The sequence below is a fragment of the Bubalus bubalis genome, chromosome 16, assembly GCF_019923935.1.
Source record: "Bubalus bubalis isolate 160015118507 breed Murrah chromosome 16, NDDB_SH_1, whole genome shotgun sequence".
NCBI classification, from domain to species: Eukaryota; Metazoa; Chordata; class Mammalia; order Artiodactyla; family Bovidae; genus Bubalus; species Bubalus bubalis.
This window is the reverse complement of record NC_059172.1, coordinates 40,486,892-40,507,554: the sequence shown is the minus strand read 5'-3', so window position 1 is coordinate 40,507,554 and position 20,663 is coordinate 40,486,892. Positions and strand designations below refer to the sequence as shown.

The following is a 20,663-nucleotide window of genomic DNA, read 5'->3' as shown; positions in this document are numbered from 1 at the left end:
TTCTGCAAGTCTCACTGCCATCTCAAAGAAATTAGACTTACTAAATCCACTAGATCTCTCTGCAAGGATGGGTAATGGACAAACTGGGAAATTGGTTTTTCAAGTAAATAAATCTATTTTGTCCCTTTTAGTCTATAGAATTGGTCTAGCCCAAGGAGGATAAATTTATCACAAAATGCTGGGCCAGAAAAGAACTCCTTCAAATACTGTCCCTTGGAGAGTGATCAGAAGTAATGGGAATATTGTCATATTGACATGTTTTCAATCACTAGCTCCCTTGAGTGTTATGAGAAAAGTAGGTTTTATGAATGTAAATGGGAAAAGGAAGTAACAGAGTCACAGTGGGAGTTTATCAAACCCTGGACATGCCAACTTTTTTCTAGTTTTTTTTTTTTTTCTCTTCTTGGAAAGACCTAACAGAAACTTGGGATGGATGTGAGTGAGGTCATGTAACTTTCAAGAAGACTCCCTTGGTGATTCTGATATGCTCCCTACTATAGGAGCATGTGTGTGTGTGTGCTAAGTTGCTTCAGTTGTATCAGATTCTTTGCGACCCCATGGACTGTAGCCCACCAGGCTCCTCTGTCCATGGGATTCTCCAGGCAAGAAAATGAGTGGGTTGCCATGCCCTTCTCCAGGGGATCTTCCCAACCCAGGGATCAAACCTGCTACTCTATGTCCCCTGCATTGGCAGGTGGGTTCTTTACCACTAATGCTACCAGGAGCAGTTATGGCAACTGTGTCTTCTTTGATGCCACAGAAAGTGAAGTATATGGTCCAGGTCAGAAAGCAATAATCCTTTTTGCTTTGTTCCAAGCAAACCATTCCTAGAATTTAGAGGGATCTGGGGGGATGGGGCCAGGGTAGAATATGAAATACACTTTATTCATTAAACAGGCATGTATTAAATAGTTTTGTATGTTTTTTTTTCTTTGCTGAATTTTGCATTTATTTATTTTAACTAATTTCATTTCTAGTTCCCTATTATTTTGCTTGTCTTTTAAAAAATTAAACTATAGTTTATTTACAATATTGAGTTAGTTCCAGGTGTACAGCTTCAGGTTCTTTCCCATTATGGGTTACTGCAAGATACTGAATATAATTCTCTGTGTTATACAGTAGGTCTTTGTGTTTATCTATTTTTATATATAATAGTGTGTATCTGTTAATCTCAAACTCCTAATTTATTCCTCCCTTTTTGGTCACCATAAATTTGTTTTCTGTGCCTATATCTGTGAGTCGATTTCTTTTTCATAAATAGTTCATTTGTATCTGTTAAAAAAATTCTACCTGTAAGTGATATCATATGATATTTGTCTCTTTCTTTGGACATGCTTTATTTATTTCTTTATGGCTGCACTGGTCTTTGTTGCTGTATGCAGGATTTCTCTAGTTGTGGAGAGTGGAGCTACTCTCTAGTTGCGGTTTCTCAATGCAGCAGCTTCTCTTGTAGAGCACAGGGCTCAGTGGTTGTGACTTGCTGGCTCCAGGGTGCATGGGCTTCAGTAGCTGTGGCACAGGGGCTCATTAGTTGTGGTTCACAGGCCCTAGAGTGTGCCGGCTTACGTAGTTGTGGTACATGGGCTCAGTAGTTGCAGTGTGCAGCCTCTAGAGCACAGGCTCAGTAGTTGTGGCACACGGGCTTAGTTGCTCTGAGGCATGTGGAATCTTCCCTGACCGGGGATCAAACCCGTGCTTCCTATATTGGCAGGCGATTCTTATTCATTGCATCATCAAGGAAGTCCTTTGTCTTTCTCTTTCTGACTTACTTCACTTAGCACATGCTGTGAATGACATTATTTCATTCTTTTTTATGACTGAATAGTATTCCTGTGTGTGTGTGTGTGTATGTGTGTGTGTGTGTGTGTGTGTGTGTGTGTCTTCTTCTTCTTTATCCATTCATCTGTTGATGGACATTTAGGTTGCTTCCATATCTTGGCTATTGTAAATGGTGCCGCTATGAACACTGGGGTGCATATGTCTTTTCAAATTAGCATTTTTGGGTTTTTTTGGAGTATATACCTAGGAGTGGAGTTGTGTCATATGGCAGTTCTATTTTTAGTTTTTTGAGAAATTTCTATACTGCTTTCCACATGGTTGCACCAATTTAGGGAGGTGACATTTAAACTGGGTTTGGAACAAAGACTGTGGTTTAAGAAGCACAGAGGGGGAACGTTGCAATTAGAGAAACAGTGTGTATATGTGTATACAGTAGGAGAGCCACCAAGGAGCACTCCATGCTTGGGGGACAATGGGATGCTTCTCACATAGAGGAATTTAGTGGCAGAAGATGAGATGGACAGGTAAAGCTTGAATGCCATGCGAGGGCACTGGCACTTGCAGGAACACTTTTTAACCCACTAGTTAAGAAGATCTACACCTGAGTAACTCTGTCTGGGTATAAATGTCAGCTCCTCCTTTAGCAAACTTGATCACTTTCACAATTAAGTAACTCTCTAGACTATAGTTTCCTTATTTCAAACATGGACACAATACTACTATTTATCCTGTAAGATATTTAAGAGGCTATGTGACAGAGGTGTTCTGGGTACATTAGAAAGCATTAGTCACTAAAGAAGACATACAGATGGCTAACAAACACATGAAAAGATGCTCAACATCACTCATTATCAGAGAAATGCAAATCAAAACCACTATGAGGTACCATTTCACACCAGTCAGAATGGCTGCGATCCAAAAGTCTACAAGTAATAAATGCTGGAGAGGGTGTGGAGAAAAGGGAACCCTCTTACACTGTTGGTGGGAATGCAAACTAGTATAGCCACTATGGAGAACAGTGTGGAGATTCCTTAAAAAACTGGAAATGGACCTGGCTTATGATCCAGCAATCCCACTGCTGGGCATACACACTGAGGAAACCAGAAGGGAAAGAGACACGAGTACCCCAATGTTCATCACAGCACTGTTTATAATAGCCAGGACATGGAAGCAACCTAGATGTCCATCAGCAGATGAATGGATAAGAAAGCTTTGGTACATATACACAATGGAGTATTACTCAGCCATTAAAAAGAATACATTTGAATCAGTTCTAATGAGGTGGATGAAACTGGAGCCTATTATACAGAGTGAAGTAAGCCAGAAAGAAAAACACCAATACAGTATACTAACGCATATATATGGAATTTAGAAAGATGGTAACAATAACCCTGTGTACGAGACAGCAAAAGAGACACTGATGTATAGAACAGTCTTATGGACTCTGTGGGAGAGGGAGAGGGTGGGAAGATTTGGGAGAATGGCATTGAAACATGTAAAATATCATGTATGAAATGAGTTGCCAGTCCAGGTTCGATGCACGATACTGGATGCTTGGGGCTGGTGCACTGGGACGACCCAGAGAGATGGAATGGGGAGGGAGGAGGGAGGAGGGTTCAGGATGGGGAACACATGTATACCTGTGGCGGATTCATTTTGATATTTGGCAAAACTAATACAGTTATGTAAAGTTTAAAAATAAAATAAAATTAAAAAAAATAAAATAAAATATACATTCCAAAAAAAAAAAAGAAAGCATTAGTCACTGAATCACACCTGACTCTTTGTGACCCCATGGACTATGGCCTGCCTGGAATTCTCCAGGCATACTGGGGTGGGTGTGTGTGTGTTAGTCACTCAGTCGCTCTTTGCAACCCCATGGACTATAGCCCACCAGTCTCCTCTGTCCATGGAATTCTCCAGGCAGGAATGCTGGAGTGGGTTGCCATTCCCTTCTCCAGGGGCTCTTCCAGACCTAGGGACTGAACCCAGGTTTCCTGCATTGCAGATTCTTTACTATCTGAGCCACCAGGGAAGCCCTTCTGGATACACTGGATATCTAGATATTTTTTAAGCATGTCAAGCTCATTCTCACCATGGGATCCTTGAGGTAGCTGTTTCTTGCATGTATCATGTTTCACCCCTAGATCTTATATGGGGCATGCTTACTGCATTCTAATCACAAAATGTCAGTTCCATAGAAAGGGCTTTCCTGACTCTATAGTTCAATGTAGCCACCCAGTCCCTCACTTCCATATCACTTTCCTTTAATTCTCTTCATGGCATTTTTCTCTATCTGAGATAGGAGAGGTCATATGTGTCTTATCCTATATTATATTTCCCATTTAAGAATTGACTAATACATTGTATACAGTAACTAAATATTTTTGGAATCAATGTATTGACTTTAGATAGTCAATTAAGCAACCCATACCTTGGTTTCAATTTTTGTAACATCAGGATTGAAATACTACCACACATAATTGTTGGGAGAAATCTAGTGAGAAAAACACACGGAATTTTTTCCAGTGTATTTGAAATTATGAGTAAATACTGGTTACCTACATCACTGCCTTGTATATTTTTTGCCCAGTAACTCAGTACTTAAACAACACACAAACTTTGCAGATAATGGTATATTTTCTTTTTTCTTCAAGCTTTGTGGATCCTGCAAAAATACTTCCCAGTGTGTTTCTATCAGTCTGTCTCCAATCTACAACTCCACACCAATGTCTTCTCACTGTTTTTCTTTCATTCCCTAACAGTGCCTGAAACCAAGCTCCATATTATTTGGAACATCTGTATGTTACCTTCATGCTGTAGTCTCAAACACAGAGTAGATATTTTAACAACTGATGAAGACAACCTGAAATAGTTGAGTTCTTATAAGAACTATGCTGCAAAGAAGCCCTGTCCACCAGTACAACAGTTAGCTTTATCCTGGAAGTTTTCCTGAAAGCTCAAGAATTGATCAGAACATCATGAACCAGATGAGCCATCCAGGATTAGAATAGTCTCCATGATCATTTTGCTTCCATGATCTGACTGAATGACAGACAATTATTGAACAACTCTGCTTCAGCTCATAGTTATGTACAGAAAATTAGCATACATTTCAAACTGGCATAAATTTGAAAGTCCACTCATTCTTAAGTCCATTCACTGACATAATTGTCAGCCAAGCAGCCACTGCCTCCTCCAGAGAAACCTCTGAGGATAGAATTATTTTCCAAGAATGTTTGGAAGCTATTCAAAAGTTTTTCCTTACTTCTCTTTAATATCGAGTCAGTCAACATTGTTAAGTACTTCTCTATGCCAAGTTATAATTAGACCACGCATAAAACATTTTATATCCTTTATTCCTCATACTCTTGTAAGTGAGAAAATAAACATTTTCCATATTTCTCTCACTCCTGAAGATTCTGATTGTAGAAGCTGGAAAGGGGTGATAAATTAGGGAGCTCCTAGAATATATATTTAGGCCTACTCTATGGAATTTATATATACTCTCCTATGAGAATCTTTTTCTTCATCACTCTAAGTCCTAACGTAGAATTAAGCCAACTACATTTAACTTCCATTTCTCAGGCTTTTTTGTTAAGAGTTATCTTGTCAGTGTCTATGATTAAGGGCATCAGTACTTTCAGCAGTCTTATCAGAGTCTTAACCCCAAGAACCTCTGTACCTTTGGAGGAGAGTTGCTACATACACCAAGAGAATGGGCAATCATACTACGGTGAGCACATTCCTTCTGTGGGGATTTTCCAGTTTCTCAGACCTGCAGGATCTCCTCTTTGTGATGGTTTTCTTCTCCCATGTGACCATCCTAGCTGCAAACACATCCGTAATGCTGGCCATCAAGCTCAGTCACAACCTTCACACTCCCATGTACTTTTCCTGTGGCCTCTCCTTTTCAGAAACCTGTACCACTGTGGTAGTCACCCCTCACACGTTGGTGGACTTGCTATCAGACAGTAAGTCCATTTCCATTCCTGAGTGTGCCACACAGATGTTTTTCTTCTTTGGTTTAGGAACCAACAACTGCTTCATCTTGGCCGCCATGTCCTATGACCGTTACACTGCTATTCACAACCCACTGCACTCCTCCATCCTCATGACCCGGAAGACCTGCTTTCAGCTGATGATGACGTCTTGCATCACTGGGGTTGTGGTGTCACTGTGCATTGTCCTCATAGTATTCAACTTGTCTTTCTGTGACTCCAGCATCATCCAGCATTTTTTTTGTGACATTACGCCTGTAGTCTCCCTTGCCTGTGATTACACCATTTTTCAGAAAATGATTCTTCTTGCCTTCACTGCCTTTGTGTTGGTGGGCAGCTTTTTTTTAATTATGATTTCCTATGTCTTCATTGGGTCCATGGTTATGAAGATGCCTTCTGCCAAGGGGAGGTATAAGGCCTTCTCCACTTGCTCCTCCCACCTCACTGTGGTGTGCACACACTATGGATTTGCTGGCTTTGTCTGTTTGAGGCCCAAGAGCAGTGACTCATTCCGTGAAGATATGCTGATGGCTGTGACGTATACAGCGCTGACACCTCTGCTTAATCCCATTGTTTACAGTCTAAGAAACAAAGAAATGCAGACAGCCCTAAAGAAAGTACTAGGCAATATATGTAGGTTTTCCCCTTAGGTAGTAAATAAAAGAGCCCTGAACACTTCTAAAATTTTTATAGTGCAAACGTTGATAAATAAAAGTAGAGAAAGTGAAGTTATTTTTGCTCAGTCAGTAAGTTGTGTCTAATTCTTTGTGACTCCATGGACTGTGGCACACCAGGCTCCTCTGTCCTCACTGTCTCCCAGAGTTGGTTCAAATTCATGTCTATTGAGTCGGTGATGCTATCTAACCATCTCATCTTCTGCCGCCCTCTTCTCCTTTTGCCTTCACCTGGAGTCCTTCCAATACAAATCATCACTTTGTTATACAAAGCAATTAAAATGTGTTCTAATGACTAATATGCTCTGGTCTTACTTCTTTCCTGCCATAAAAACTAGATGTAGTTTTAAAATATTTTTAAACAAAATATTTAAAAATTTTGTTACATACATATGTATACACACATATATATGTATGTGTGTGTGTGTGTGTGTGTGCACGCGCTTAGTCGCTCAGTTGGTCTGACTCTTTACAACACCATGGACGGTAGCCCACCAGGCTCCTCCGTCCATGGGATTCTCCAGGCAAGAATAATGGAGTGGGTAGTCATTCCATTCTCCAAGGGATCTTCCAGGCCCAGGAGTCAAATCCAGATCTTCTGCAATGCAGGTGGAGTCTTTATCATCTGAGCCATCATGGAAGCCCAGGTATATGCATACACACAAGCATATATGTATGCAGTAAGTGTATCAAAATGTTTTAGAATATTGTATTTTCTTTTTTTATTCAAGTATAGATGATTTAGGAATACTATATTTTCATAATTTTGGTTTCCTTTGGAGAAGGAAGAAAATTATATTAAAAAGGATAAGAGAGAATGAAAGAGGGAGAGAGAGAGCAAGAGAGACAAAGAGAGGAAAGAGAAAGATCAGTAATTTACATAATCAAAAAAGGAGAAAGCACAAACACACAAATTTAGTGTTGAAATGAGTGAAAGACCACAATAGAGAGACATTTTAACAGGGAGAGGATATATGCATATGGAGGCTGATTCATTACCTGCACAGTAGAAACTAACACAGCCTTGTAAAACAACTATATGCCAATAAAAATAAAAAAAATTGGAGTATAATTGTTTCACAATGTTGTGTTAGTTTCTACTGTACAGCAGAGTAAAACAGCTATACATATACAAACATCTCCCTTTCTTTTGGATTTCTTTCCCATTTAGGTCTCCACAGAGCACTGAGTAGAGTAGGTTCTCATTAGTTAGCTATTTTCTATGCATCAGTAGTGTATATATGTCAGTCCCAATCTCCCAATGCACCCCATCACCTTTTCCCCCTTGGCATCCACACATTTGTTCTCTCTGTCTGTCTCTCTATTTCTGTTTTGTAGATAAGATTGTCTATACCAATTTTTTTTTCAGATTCTACATGTATGTGTTAATGTACAATATTTGTTTTTCTTTTTCTGACTTACTTAAACTCTGTATGACAGTCTCTAGGTCTATCCATGTCCTTACCAATGACCCAATTTTGTTCCTTTTTATAACTAACATTCTATTGACTATGTATACCACATCTTCTTTATTTATTCCTCTGCTGGATATTCAGATTGCTTCCAGGTCCTGGCTACTGTAAATCATGCTGTAATGAACATTGGGGTGCATGTGTCTTTTTGAATTATGGTTTTCTCTGGGTATAGGCCCAGAGAAAATTAATTTTAAAAAACTAAAAAATACAAGGAAAAAAAAGAGAAAATATTTGTTTAACTCTATTCAAAGAAATAAGGAAACTAGGTGGGAATGGATGAATTTCTGAAAAAATAATGTGATGAAAGTTACTTCAAAACTAATATGCACTTTTAGCGTGTCAAATTCCAGGAATAATACAGATACCTGTCAAAGAGCTACTCTTTTCAACCCCAAGGAAGGAGTATGCTAGATGACTTCATATGGACTTCCACAAGTCCTCAAAAAGCAAATAATTGAAATGCTGAGTTAGAGCACAGACAAAGATAAATAGCTTTGAATTTATGCAAACCACAGAGGTAGAAGGTGCTGTAAAGAACTGAATCTGAGGCCACTTGAAATAAGGGAGAGGCTGTAGGGAGGGCTGGGCATCTGAGGCCACATTGTCTCATAGCACATCCATATGGTGAGTGACATTCCCGATGTTGTAGCTGGAATCAGGGACTGAGATGGGAGAAAGAATCAAGGGGCTGGTGGCAAAGTCCTTAAAAAATGAGAAGAAACTGGATGGTTAGTAAAGGACTCTGAGGAAAAAGTGGTATATTGTTTCATTGCTGGATAGTATTGGTGTCGATAGGTGAAATATTATGTCATGAAGATTGCTGGTAAATGATTTAGCAATGTGGTGGGGGGCTAGGAGAATGTCAACCTTGTGTGCAGGTGTTTGTAGAATTGGGAAGTGAGCAACTTCTCTTCAGTAGAGCTGAGAAGGCCCCTCCTTGGATAGCTAGGTTTGGTTTAGATGGAAAGGTAGATCATGTACTTTGTGAGAAGCTGATAGGTGGAATAGAAAGAAGATTTCAGAATCAAAGTTAAACTTATAGGAGAAAGCTTAGCAAGGAAAGAGAATTTTGAAGAGACAAAGCAGGGAGTTGTGTATGAGTGAGTACTGGTGAAAAGAGCTCCCAAATGGCTTACAATTGGGATTCACATCACAGTTTCATTGATTGTAGGTAGTGTCAGAGACTATTGGGTCTGTGGTTCTCATTCTTTGCTCAACATTGAATTAAAGTTTGGCTAGAGTTCTCTGACCAGCCATTTTACAAACTGCATCATTCCATTTTCACAAATCTCCCTGCTAGTGTGAAAAATCTAACTCCTCATATAATTATCTAAACTTTTTATTTCATTAATTATTTAAGTCCCCCAATTTTGACCAAATTGAGTTTATCTTTGGGGTGCAAGTTTGGTTTAACACATGAAAAATCAATGTAATATATCACAGAAACAGAATGAAAGCTAAAACCACATGATCAGGTCAATAGATATGGCATATTCACACAATGAAATGTTATTCAGTCATTAAAAAAATAAGGAAATGTTGCTATTTGTGACAACATGGATGTATCTGGAGACAAAGGAAGTTAAATTCAAAGTAGTAGAGAATAGAATAGTAGTTACCAGCGTTGGGGAAGTACGGGGAATGGGAAGATGTTGGTCAAAGGGTACAAAGTTACAGTCATGTAGGATGAATAAATTCTAGAGATTGAATGTACAATATTATAACTATAGTTCATAACACTGTATTTTACAGTGGAAATTTTCTAAGAGTCAATTTAAGTTACTCCTTTCACACCTAAAAAAGATAAGATGTGAGGAGATGAATATGTTCAGTTCAGTTCAGTCACTCAATTGTGTCCAACTCTTTGCGACCCCATGGATCACAGCATGCCAGGCTTCCTGTCCATCACCAACTCCCAGAGCTTACTCAAACTCATGTCCATCGAGTTGTTAGCTTGGTTGTATTTATCAATTCACGATGTACATGTATGTCAAAACATCAGGCTGAACACTTTAAACACGTAAAATTTGTATTTTAAAAGTCTTAAAATTGTTTTAGAGGTTAAAAAGAACATGGCAACTAGCACTTTATAACATACCATTTGAATGGAAACCATTGTGTTTTTAAGAAACATTTCTTCGATTGTTGTGAAAAATACATAACATGCTCAACTTTTGTTTCCTCAGTTCATAAGCTAGTGCTAGGAATAAAGGAGACACTAAATAAATAATTCATTGATTAGAATTAATGTTTAACCAACAGATACTAGTTGAATGCTTGCTCTGTACCAGACACTGTACTTTGTGTTAAGGATAATTAGTTCAACCTCCCACATTACTACTTTTACCCACCCACCAAAGTTTCTGCAACTGCATTTCCAACTCTCAATGACCAGTTAACTCTTTTTTTCCTTCATGTCTCAGTTTAAATGTCATTTCCCCAGTAAAGCTTTTCTTGAGCCTCAAAAATAAATGCATTTGCCAAATGATATTATGTGAAGTAGAGACAGAGCAAAAAGATACAACCTGGGGCTTTTGGTAGTGAGGTGGGGTATACATAGAACTTTGAGGTCAAAGATGCCTAAGACTTGTAAGGCCACGATACTGGCAAGGGAAAAGAAAAACAAAACCTATGGAGCAGTGAGCCTGAAATTCTATGTGTAATTTCTCATTATGGAATTTGACTACTTCCAAGTTGCACATGGGTTTGTGAGATATCAAGCACCAAGTGTAAATCAGCTTATGAGAGCTTGAAGATCTTAGCAGAGATTTGGGCATTTTGCAGCATTGGTTTCATAGAGTTTGGTATATAAGCTGTTTAAAGTAGAGGGGACCCACAGCACCATATACTTTTGGGAGTCCTGAAATACTACACCTTAGGAGTAATTGCTACATCCTAGGAACAAGGTCAAGCCAGAAATAGATCATCCCCAGCAAAGCACAACACCCAACCTACACTGGAAACACCACCACTTTCTATTAGGATGCGCCTTTACGAATCATACTGTACCTGCAGACATCAGTCCTTTTTTTATCTGAATGACCTCTTTGGGCACTATGTTTTAATTTCCTTAAAGGGATCAAGCTAGTGCTTTATTTTCCTGCCAGAATAAAATTGAATACGTTATGGAAGAAGATTAGCTCATCTAGAACCTCTAAAATGTTAAAAAAAAAAATCTATTCTTAATTGAAGGATAATTGCGTTACAATATTGTGTTGGTTTTTACAAAACATCAGCATGAATCAGCCATCGGTATACCTATGTTCTCTCCCTTTTGAACCTACCCTCCATCTCCCTCCCCATCCTAAACCTCGAGGTTGTTACAGAGCCCCAGTTTGAGTTCTCTGAGACATACAGCAAATTCCCATTGGCTATCTGTTTTTATGTATGGTTATGTATACATTTACATGTTACTCTCACCATACATCCCACCCTCTCCTTCCTCTCTCCTCCACCATGTCCATAAATCTGTTCTCTATGTCTGTGTGTCCATTATTGCCCTACAAGTAGGTTCATCAGTGCCATCTTATCAGTACCATCTTTCTAGATAAGTCATAGAGGATCTTGTGATGATTTACATCATAGGCTGTTCTGCCTATGTTTTTCTCTAAGAGTTTTATAATTTCTGATCTCAAATTTAGATCTTTAATCCATTTAGGGTTTATCTTTGTGTATGGTGTTAAGTAGAAATGGAGTTCTTAGAAGAACTGGAGTTCCTTAGAAGAAATAGAGTAGCCATTATAGTCAACAAAAGAGACCGAAATGCAGTACTTGGATGCAATCCCCAAAATGACAGAATGATCTCTGTTCATTTCCAATGCAAACAATTCAACATCATGGTAATCCAAGTCTATGCCCCAACCAGTAATGCTAAAGAAGCTGAGGTTGAATGGTTCTATGAAGACTTACAAGACCTTTTAGAACTAACACCCCAAAAAGATGTCCTTTTCATTATAGGGAACTGGAATGCAAAAGTAGGAAGTCAAAAAACACCTGGAGTAACAGGCCAATTTGGCCTTAGCATACAGAATGAAGCACGGCAAAGGCTAATAGGGTTTTGCCAAGAGAACGCACTGGTCATAGCAAACACCCTGTCCCAACAACACAAGAGAAGACTCTACACACGGACATCACCAGATGGTCAACACCAAAATCAGATTGATTATATTCTTTGCAGCCAAAGATGGAGAAGCTCTATTCAGTCAGCAAAAACAAGACCAAGAGCTGACTGTGGCTCAGATCATGAACTCCTTATTGCCAAATTCAGACTTAAATCGAAGAAAGTCAGAAAAACCACCAGACCATTCAGGTATGACCTAAATCAAATCCCGTATGGTTATACAGTGGAAGTAAGACATTGATTTAAGAGACTAGATCTGATAGAGTGCCTGATGAAATATGGATGGAGGTTTGTGACATTGTACAGGAGACAGGGATCAAGACCATCCCCAAAAAAAGAAATGCAAAAAAGCAAAATGGCTGTCTGAGGAGGCCTTACATATAGCTGTGAAAAGAAGAGAAGCAAAATGCAAAGGAGAAAAGGAAAGATACACCCATTTGAATGCAGAGTTCCAAAGAATAGCAAGGAGAGATAAGAAAGCCTTCCTCAGTGATCAGTGCAAAAAATAGAGGAAAACAATAGAATTGGAAAGACTAGACATCTCTTCAAGAAAATTAGATATACCAAGGGAACATTCCATGCAAAGATGGGCTCAATAAAGGACAGAAATAATATGGACTGAACAGAAGCAGAAGCTATTAAGAAGAGGTGACAAGAATACACAAAAGAACTATACAAAAAAGATCTTCATGACCCAGATAATCACACTGGTGTGATTACTCACCTAGAGCCAGACATCCTGGAATACGAGGTCAAGTGAGCCTTAAGAAGCATCACTACAAACAAAGCTGGCAGAGGTGATCGAATTCCAGTTGAGCTATTTCAAATCCTAAAAGATGATGCTGTGAAAGTGCTGCACTCAGTATGCCAGCAAATTTGGAAAACTCAACCGTGGCCAGAAGAACTGGAAAAAGTCAGTTTTCATTCCAATCCCAAAGAAAGGCAATTCCAAAGAATGTTCAAACTACCACACAATTGCACTCATCTCACACACTAGTAAAGTAATGCTCAATATTCTCCAAGCCAGGGTTCAACAGTATGTGAACTATGCACTTCCAGATGTTCAAGCTGGATTTAGAAAAGGCAGAGGAACCAGAGATCAAATTGCCAACATCCGTTGGATCATTGAAAAAGCAAGAGTTCCAGAAAAACATCTATTTCTGCTTTATTGACTATGCTAAAGCCTTTGACTGTGTGGATCACAACAGACTCTGGGAAATTCTTCAAGAGATGGGAATACCCAACCACCTTGAGAAATGGCTCCTGAGAAATCTGTGTGCAGGTCAGGAAGCAAAAATTAGAACTGGACATGGACCAATAGACTGGTTCCAAATCGGGAAAGGAATATGTCAAGGCAATGGCACCCCACTCCAGTACTCTTGCCTGGAAAATCCCATGGACGGAGGAGCATGGTGGGCTGCAGTCCACGGGGTCGCTAAGAGTCGGACACGACTGAGCGACTTCACTTTCACTTTTCACTTTCATGCATTGGAGGAGGAAATGGCATCCCACTCCAGTATTCTTGCCTTGAGAATCCCAGGGACAGGGGAGCCTGGTGGGCTGCCATCTGTGGGGTCGCACAGAGTGGACACGACTGAAGCGACTTAGCAGCAGCAGCAGCAGCAAGGCTGTATATTGTCACCCTGCTTATTTAACTTCTATGCATAGTACACCACGAGCAACACTGGGCTGGATGAAGCACAAGCTGGAATCAAGATTGCCGGGAAAAATATCAATAACCTCAGTTATGCAGATGACACCACCCTTATGACAGAAAGTGAAGAACTAAAGAGCCTCTTGATGAAAGTGAAAGAGCAGAGTGAAAAAGTTGGCTTAAAACTCAACATTAGGAAAACTAAGATCATGGCATCTGGTCCTATCACTTCATGGCAAATAGATGGGGAAACAGTGGAAACAGTGTTTTTATTTTATTGTATTTTATTTTTGGGTGGCTCCAAAATCACTGCAAATGGTGACTGTGGCCATGAAATTAAAAGACGCTTGCTCCTTGGAAGAAAAGCTATGACAAACCTAGACAGGGTATTAAAAAGCAGAAACATTACTTTGCCAACAAAGGTCCATCTAGTCAAAGCTATGGTTTTTCCAGTGGTCATGTATGGACGTGAGAGTTGGACTATAAAGAAAGCTGTGCACTGAAGAACTGATGATTTTGAGCTGTGGTGTTGGAGAAGACTCATGAGAGTCCCTTGGACTGCAAGGAGATCCAACCAGTCCATTCTGAAGGATATCAGCCCTGGGTGTTCTTTGGAAGGAATGATGCTGAAGCTGAAACTCCAGTACTTTGGCCACCTCATGCAAAGAGTTGACTCTTTGGAAAAGACTCTGATGCTGGGAAAGATTGAAGGCAGGAGGAGAAGGGGACGACAGAGGATGAGATGGTTGGATGACATCACCAACTTGATGCGCATGAGTTTGAGTAAACTCTGGAAGTTGGTGATAGACAGGAAGGCATGGCGTGTTGCAGTCCATGGGGTGACGAAGAGTCGGACATGACTGAGCAACTGAGTTGAACTGACCTAGAATTCTACCTAAAATAGAAATCTCTCTCAAAAATGAGGGTTCAATAAAGATCATTTTATAATTTTTAAAAATCTACTAAAATTCATCACCAGCAAACTTGCCTTAAAAGAGAAAAAATGGTTTTTTAAAAGCAGTAGTAAAACTAATGTAAGGTTTAAAGAAAGGAGTGAAGGACACCAAAAGAATAAATATATAGGAACCTAGAGGAGGTACCAGAGAAGGCAATGGCACCCCACTCCAGTACTTTTGCCTAGAAAATCCCATGGCTGGAGGAGCCTGGTGGGCTGCAGTCCATGGGGTCACTAGAGTTGGACACAACTGAGCGACTTCACTTTCACTTTTCACTTTCATGCATTGGAGGAGGAAATGGCAACCCACTCCAGTGTTCTTGCCTGGAGAGTCCCAGGGATGGGGAAGCCTGGTGGGCTGCCATCTATGGGGTCGCACAGAGTCGGACACGACTGAAGCAACTTAGCAGGAGCAGCAGCAGAGGAGGTACCCTAGATGAGGGAATAGCTTTGAGAAATAATTAAGAAACTCAATTGACCTACATGGGTAGGTAGATAATGATACTGTCTTACCACTTCTATGGCCTCAGATTAAAACAGAAAAAAGAAAGAATATCCTCTTGTAGAACCTAAAATAGCAACTTTATTGAAGTATAATTTACATATGCGCAATTTAGGTATACAGGTTGATGACTTTTGGCAAATGTATACACTTTTGAAACCACCAACTGAGTCACAATATACAATGATTTCCTCACCCCTAAGGAATTATCTCTTGCCCTTTTGCTTCCAGTCTTCTCCAACACTCCACTACAGATAAGTGTTTGTTGAGTCTCAGAAATGTCAGTAATTTCATAAATTCTAATCCACATCAGACGAACATCTTCCTGAAATTTATATAGACTGTCTTTAAATATCAGAACAATTCAGGATCTTTTACAGTTTCTCCAAGTTCAAATCCTGCCTTTTATTAATATGTAACAATCTACAACCCATAATAAGTAGGAAACTTCCCCAAAAAAATTATGCAGAGGATTTTTTTATTGTTCCCACAAGGGTGTCCTTGACTCTTAGTTTTGGGCACACTGTTTAGGAAAGACACTTTTTACCATTCCTGATATACTTTCCCCCACTTTTGGAGAGGCATCACTAGCATAACACTCCTGACATCTAAGCCTTTGCTTCTTCTTCCTCTAGGAATAAATTAGCTGATGGTAGGTTTTGAACAGAAAACTAGATATGCGATTGTATTCATTTGTAAGGGCAGTGGTACCAAAATACAATAAATGAGCTATCTTAAGCAACAAAATTAAGATTTAATTCTTAACAGAATTAAGGCTCATTGGCAAAGACCAGGATTCTGGGAAAGACTGAAGCCAGGAGAAGGGAACAACAGAGGATGAGACGGTTGGATGGCATCACCAACTCGATGGACATGAGTTTGAGCAAGCTCCGGGAGTTGGTGATGGACAGGGAGGCCTGGTGTTGCAGTCCATGGGGTTGCAAAGAGTCGGCCATGACTGAGTGACTGAAATGACTAAGCAACATAAACATATTGTCTCACAATTCTGGAAGCTAGAAGTCCAAGATGACTGTGACAGGAGAGTTGGTTTCTTCCAAGCGCTGGGGGATCTGCTCTGTGCTTCATGCTTAGCTTCTGGTGGTTTGCTGGCAATCTCTGAAGTTTCTTAACTTGTAGAAGCATACCCATATTTCTGCCTTTATCTCCACATGATGTTCTTTCTGTCTGTTATCTGTGTCCAAATTGTTCTTTTTAAAAGAAAGATAACAGTCATATTGGATTAGAGGCCCAGCCTGCTCCAATATGACTTCATCTTAATTACATCTGGAAGAACCTTGTTCCCACTCAAGATTATATTCTGAGGTACTGGTGGCTAGAATTCAACATATGAATTTTGGAGGGACACAGTTCAACCCATAACCATCTCAGCACTCCTTCTTCACCCTTTCTCTTGCGACTGAGCCTGGCTTCAGTGTTCTTGACTGCTCTTGGTCATGCCATAGCTGATGGGTAAAGGCCTAAACTCATTGGGGAGGTCTGTTTCCATTACTGCCAGTGACAGAGAAGGAAAGAGAGTCAAATTCTGGGATTCAGGACACAAAAATATATGTGTTCATACATATGTACCCCATTCTCTAATACAACTCTTTGATTCATACAGGTAATATTTTGCTTTCCCATATATCTTCTCTTTTTGTCATTTCCTTAGCTGATTTATAATTTCGGGGGAGAAGATGAATATCAACGTATATCCTCTCCAATAAAGACTGTAGCATTGCCACACCTCACTCCCTACATCTGGATGACTGCAGTGTTTGAATTCCCTTAGAGTGGAAAAGTGAAGGAAGCAATCTCTGCATGGATTTATCATAATCTATCAGGGAGTGTTTAAGGGTCTACCCAAAGAAACTTAGATAGGAAGAGGTCAATGTGTGATGCGTAGAAGAAAAGGGATGGAGGGGGGAGCTGACCATTTTGATGGGTGTGCAGTGAGGATCACCCCAAATTTGTTGGAGTACTAAACTTCAGAAAGATTTATCATTATCATTTATTGAGGAAGGAACATAGGAGAATAAACAGTTTTGCAAAGATGTCAGTGAGGGAACACTGTTTGAGAGTCTTGGAGAATAGGCCAGTGAAGAAGTTCGTTGATCCTCCAAGGAAGGTTGTATTCGGAGATAGGGACACTGCCACATAGAATTTGTCTGACATTATTAATATGCTATAAATAAAATACATTAGCTAAAATATTAATCATAATCATCATGAAAGGTATATAGGAGGAAGGGAATTGGTTCAGAGGCAGCTACCATAACCAAACTAGATCATAAGCACTTTGGAAAAAGGCAATGGAAGTAGTGACAGTGGACAACTCCTTAAGTAATGGTACAAAATAGGTGGCAGATATTCTTTGCCTAAACCATGATTTCATATCTCCTATCTATCAGCTGTTGTTAAAGTCCCAACAACCCAGTCTCCCACTCCAAGGAAATGTCAGTGTCCAAAATCTCACTCTAGTAGCCATCTGCTAAGACGGGCTGTGAGAGGAGTCAGCTGAAATTTATAGAGTTTCTTCTGTGCTGTCTAGGTTGGATTTCTTAATTGTCAAACAGAGGATTCATGATCTTTTCTCTGGCTCAAGTAAAGTAAAAATAAACAAAAGCTTTTCTGAGACACTAACAATGTTTCCAAAAGTTGAATTATTCCTTTACCAAGGCAGGGCAGTACCTTTAAGGGTGTACCCTGAACTGCTGACTTGTCAATATTATTGTCTATTACATGCTGTTGATGAGAAGTTTCTTTTCCAAATGATATTTTACAAGATGGTATACAATTAAATTTGATCATTGAGGCCTCTCTAGATTTAAATAGGATTATATAATTGGCAAGGGGGATTTTAAATAGAAATTATTTTTCAAAGGTGTTCTCAGCTTGAAGATTCCATATTTAGTTTTAACAAAGCAAACACAAATAGCTGTGAAAAGAAGAGAAGCGAAAGGCAAAGGAAAAAAGGAAAGATATAAACATCTTAATGCAGAGTTCCAAAGAATAGCAAGGAGAGATAAGAAAGCCTTCTTCAGCGATCATTGCAAAGAAATAGAGGAAAACAACAGAATGGGAAAAACTAGAGATCTCTTCAAGAAGATTAGAGATACCAAGGGAACATTTCATGCAAAGATGGGCTCAATAAAGGACAGAAATGGTATGGACCTAACAAGAGCAGAAGATATTGAGAACAGGTGGCAAGAATACACAGAAGAACTGTACAAAATAGATCTTCACGACCCAGATAATCACGATGGTGTGATCACTCACCTAGAGCCAGACATCGTGGAATGTGAAGTCAAGTGGGCCTTAGAAAGCATCACTATGAAAAAAGCTAGTGGATGTGATGGAATTCCAGTGGAGCTATTTCAAATCCTAAATGATGATGCTGTGAAAGTGCTGCACTCAATATGCCAGCAAATTTGGAAAACTCAGCAGTGGCCACAGGACTGGAAAAGGTCAGTTTTCATTCCAGTCCCAAAGAAAGACAATGCCAAAGAATGCTCAAACTACCACACAATTGCACTCATTTCACATGCTAGTAAAGTAATGCTCAAAATTCTCCAATAGGTGAACCGTGAACTTCCAGATGTTCCAGCTGGTTTTAGAAAAGGCAGAGGAACCAGAGATCAAATTGCCAACATCTGCTGGATCATGGAAAAAGCAAGAGAGTTCCAGAAAAATGTCTATTTCTGCTTTATTGACTATGCCAAAGCCTTGGACTGTGTGGATCACAATAAACTGTGGGAAATTCTTCAAGAGATGGGAATACCAGACCACCTGATCTGCCTCTTGAGAAATCTGTATGCAGGTCAGGAAGCAACAGTTAGAACTGGACATGGAACAACAGACTGGTTCCAAATAGGAAAAGGAGTATGTCAAAGCTGTATATTGTCACGTTGCTTATTTAACTTATATGCAGAGTACATCATGAGAAATGCTGGGCTGGAAGAAGCACAAGCTGGAATCAAGATTGCCAGGAGAAATATCAATAACCTCAGATATGCAGATGACACCACCCTTATGGCAGAAAGTGAAGAGGAACCAAAAAGCCTCTTGATGAAAGTGAAAGTGGAGAGTGAAAAAATTGGCTTAAAGCTCCACATTCAGAAAACGAAGACCATGGCATCTGGTCCCATCAGATCAGATCAGATCAGTAGCTCAGTCATGTCTGACTCTTTGTGACCCCATGAATCCCAGCACATCAGGCCTCCCTGTCCATCACCAACTCCCGGAGTTCACTCAGACTCACGTCCATCGAGTCAGTGATGCCATCCAGCCATCTCATCCTCTGCTGTCCCCTTCTCCTCCTGCCCCCAATCCCTCCCAGCATCAGGGTCTTTTCCAGTGAATCAACTCTTCACATGAGGTGGCCAAAGTATTGGAGTTTCGGCTTTAGCATCATTCCTTCCAAAGAAATCCCAGGGCTGATCTCCTTCAGAATGGACTGGTTGGATCTCCCTGCAGTCCAAGGGACTCTCAAGGGTCTTCTCCAACACCACAGTTTAAAAGCATCAATTCTTCGGTGCTCAGCTTTCTTCACAGGCCAACTCTCGCATCTATACGTGACCACTGGAAAAACCATAGCCTTGACTAGACAGACCTTTGTTGGCAAAATAATGTCTCTGCTTTTGAATATGCTATCTAGGTTGGTCATAACTTTCTTTCCAAGGAGTAAGCATCTTTTAATTTCATGGCTGCAGTCACCATCCTTAGTGATTTTGGAGCCCAGAAAAATAAAGTCTGACACTGTTTCCACTCTTTTGCCATCTATTTCCCATGAAGTGGTGGGACCACATTCCATGAACTTCATTTTCTGAATGTTGAGCTTTAAGCCAACTTTTTCACTCTCCACTTTGACTTTCATCAAGAGGCTTTTGAGTTCCTCTTTACTTTCTGCCATAAGGGTGGTGTCATCTGCATATCTGAGGTTACTGATATTTCTCCCAGCAATCTTGATTCCAGCTTATGTTTCTTCCAGTCCAGCGTTTCTCATGATGTACTCTGCATATAAGTTAAATAAACAGGGTGACAATATACAGCCTTGACGAACTCCTTTTCCTATTTGGAATCAGTCTGTTGTTCCATGTCCAGTTCTAACTGTTGCTTCCTGACCTGCATACAAATTTCTCAAGAGGCAGATCAGGTGGTCTGGTATTCCCATCTCTTGAAGAATTTCCCACAGTTTATTGTGATCCACACAGTCCAAGGCTTTGGCATAGTCAATAAAGCAGAAATAGATGTTTTTCTGGAACTCTCTTGCTTTTTCTATGATCCAGCAGATGTTGGCAATTTGATCTCTGGTTCCTCTGCCTTTTCTAAAACCAGCTTGAACATCAGGAAGTTCACAGTTCACATATTGCTGAAGCCTAGCTTGGAGAATTTTGAGCATTACTTTACTAGCGTGTGAGATGAGTGCAATTGTGCGGTAGTTTGAGCATTCTTTGGCATTGTCTTTCTTTGGGATTGGAATGAAAACTGACCTTTTCCAGTCCTG

General features: G+C 39.9%; 2 protein-coding genes across 2 annotated transcripts in view; both read left to right on the top strand.

Moving 5' to 3' along the window:
• The window catches only part of OVCH2 (ovochymase 2), a 91,787-nt gene that overhangs the window by 1,400 nt on the left and 69,724 nt on the right, over positions 1 to 20,663 (top strand). The window lies entirely within an intron of this gene.
• Positions 4,536 to 6,753, top strand: LOC102408933 (olfactory receptor 10T2-like). The gene has a single exon (XM_045162938.1). It carries the CDS (start codon positions 5,498 to 5,500, stop codon positions 6,428 to 6,430), a length of 933 nt encoding a protein of 310 aa, XP_045018873.1. The 5' UTR covers positions 4,536 to 5,497; the 3' UTR covers positions 6,431 to 6,753.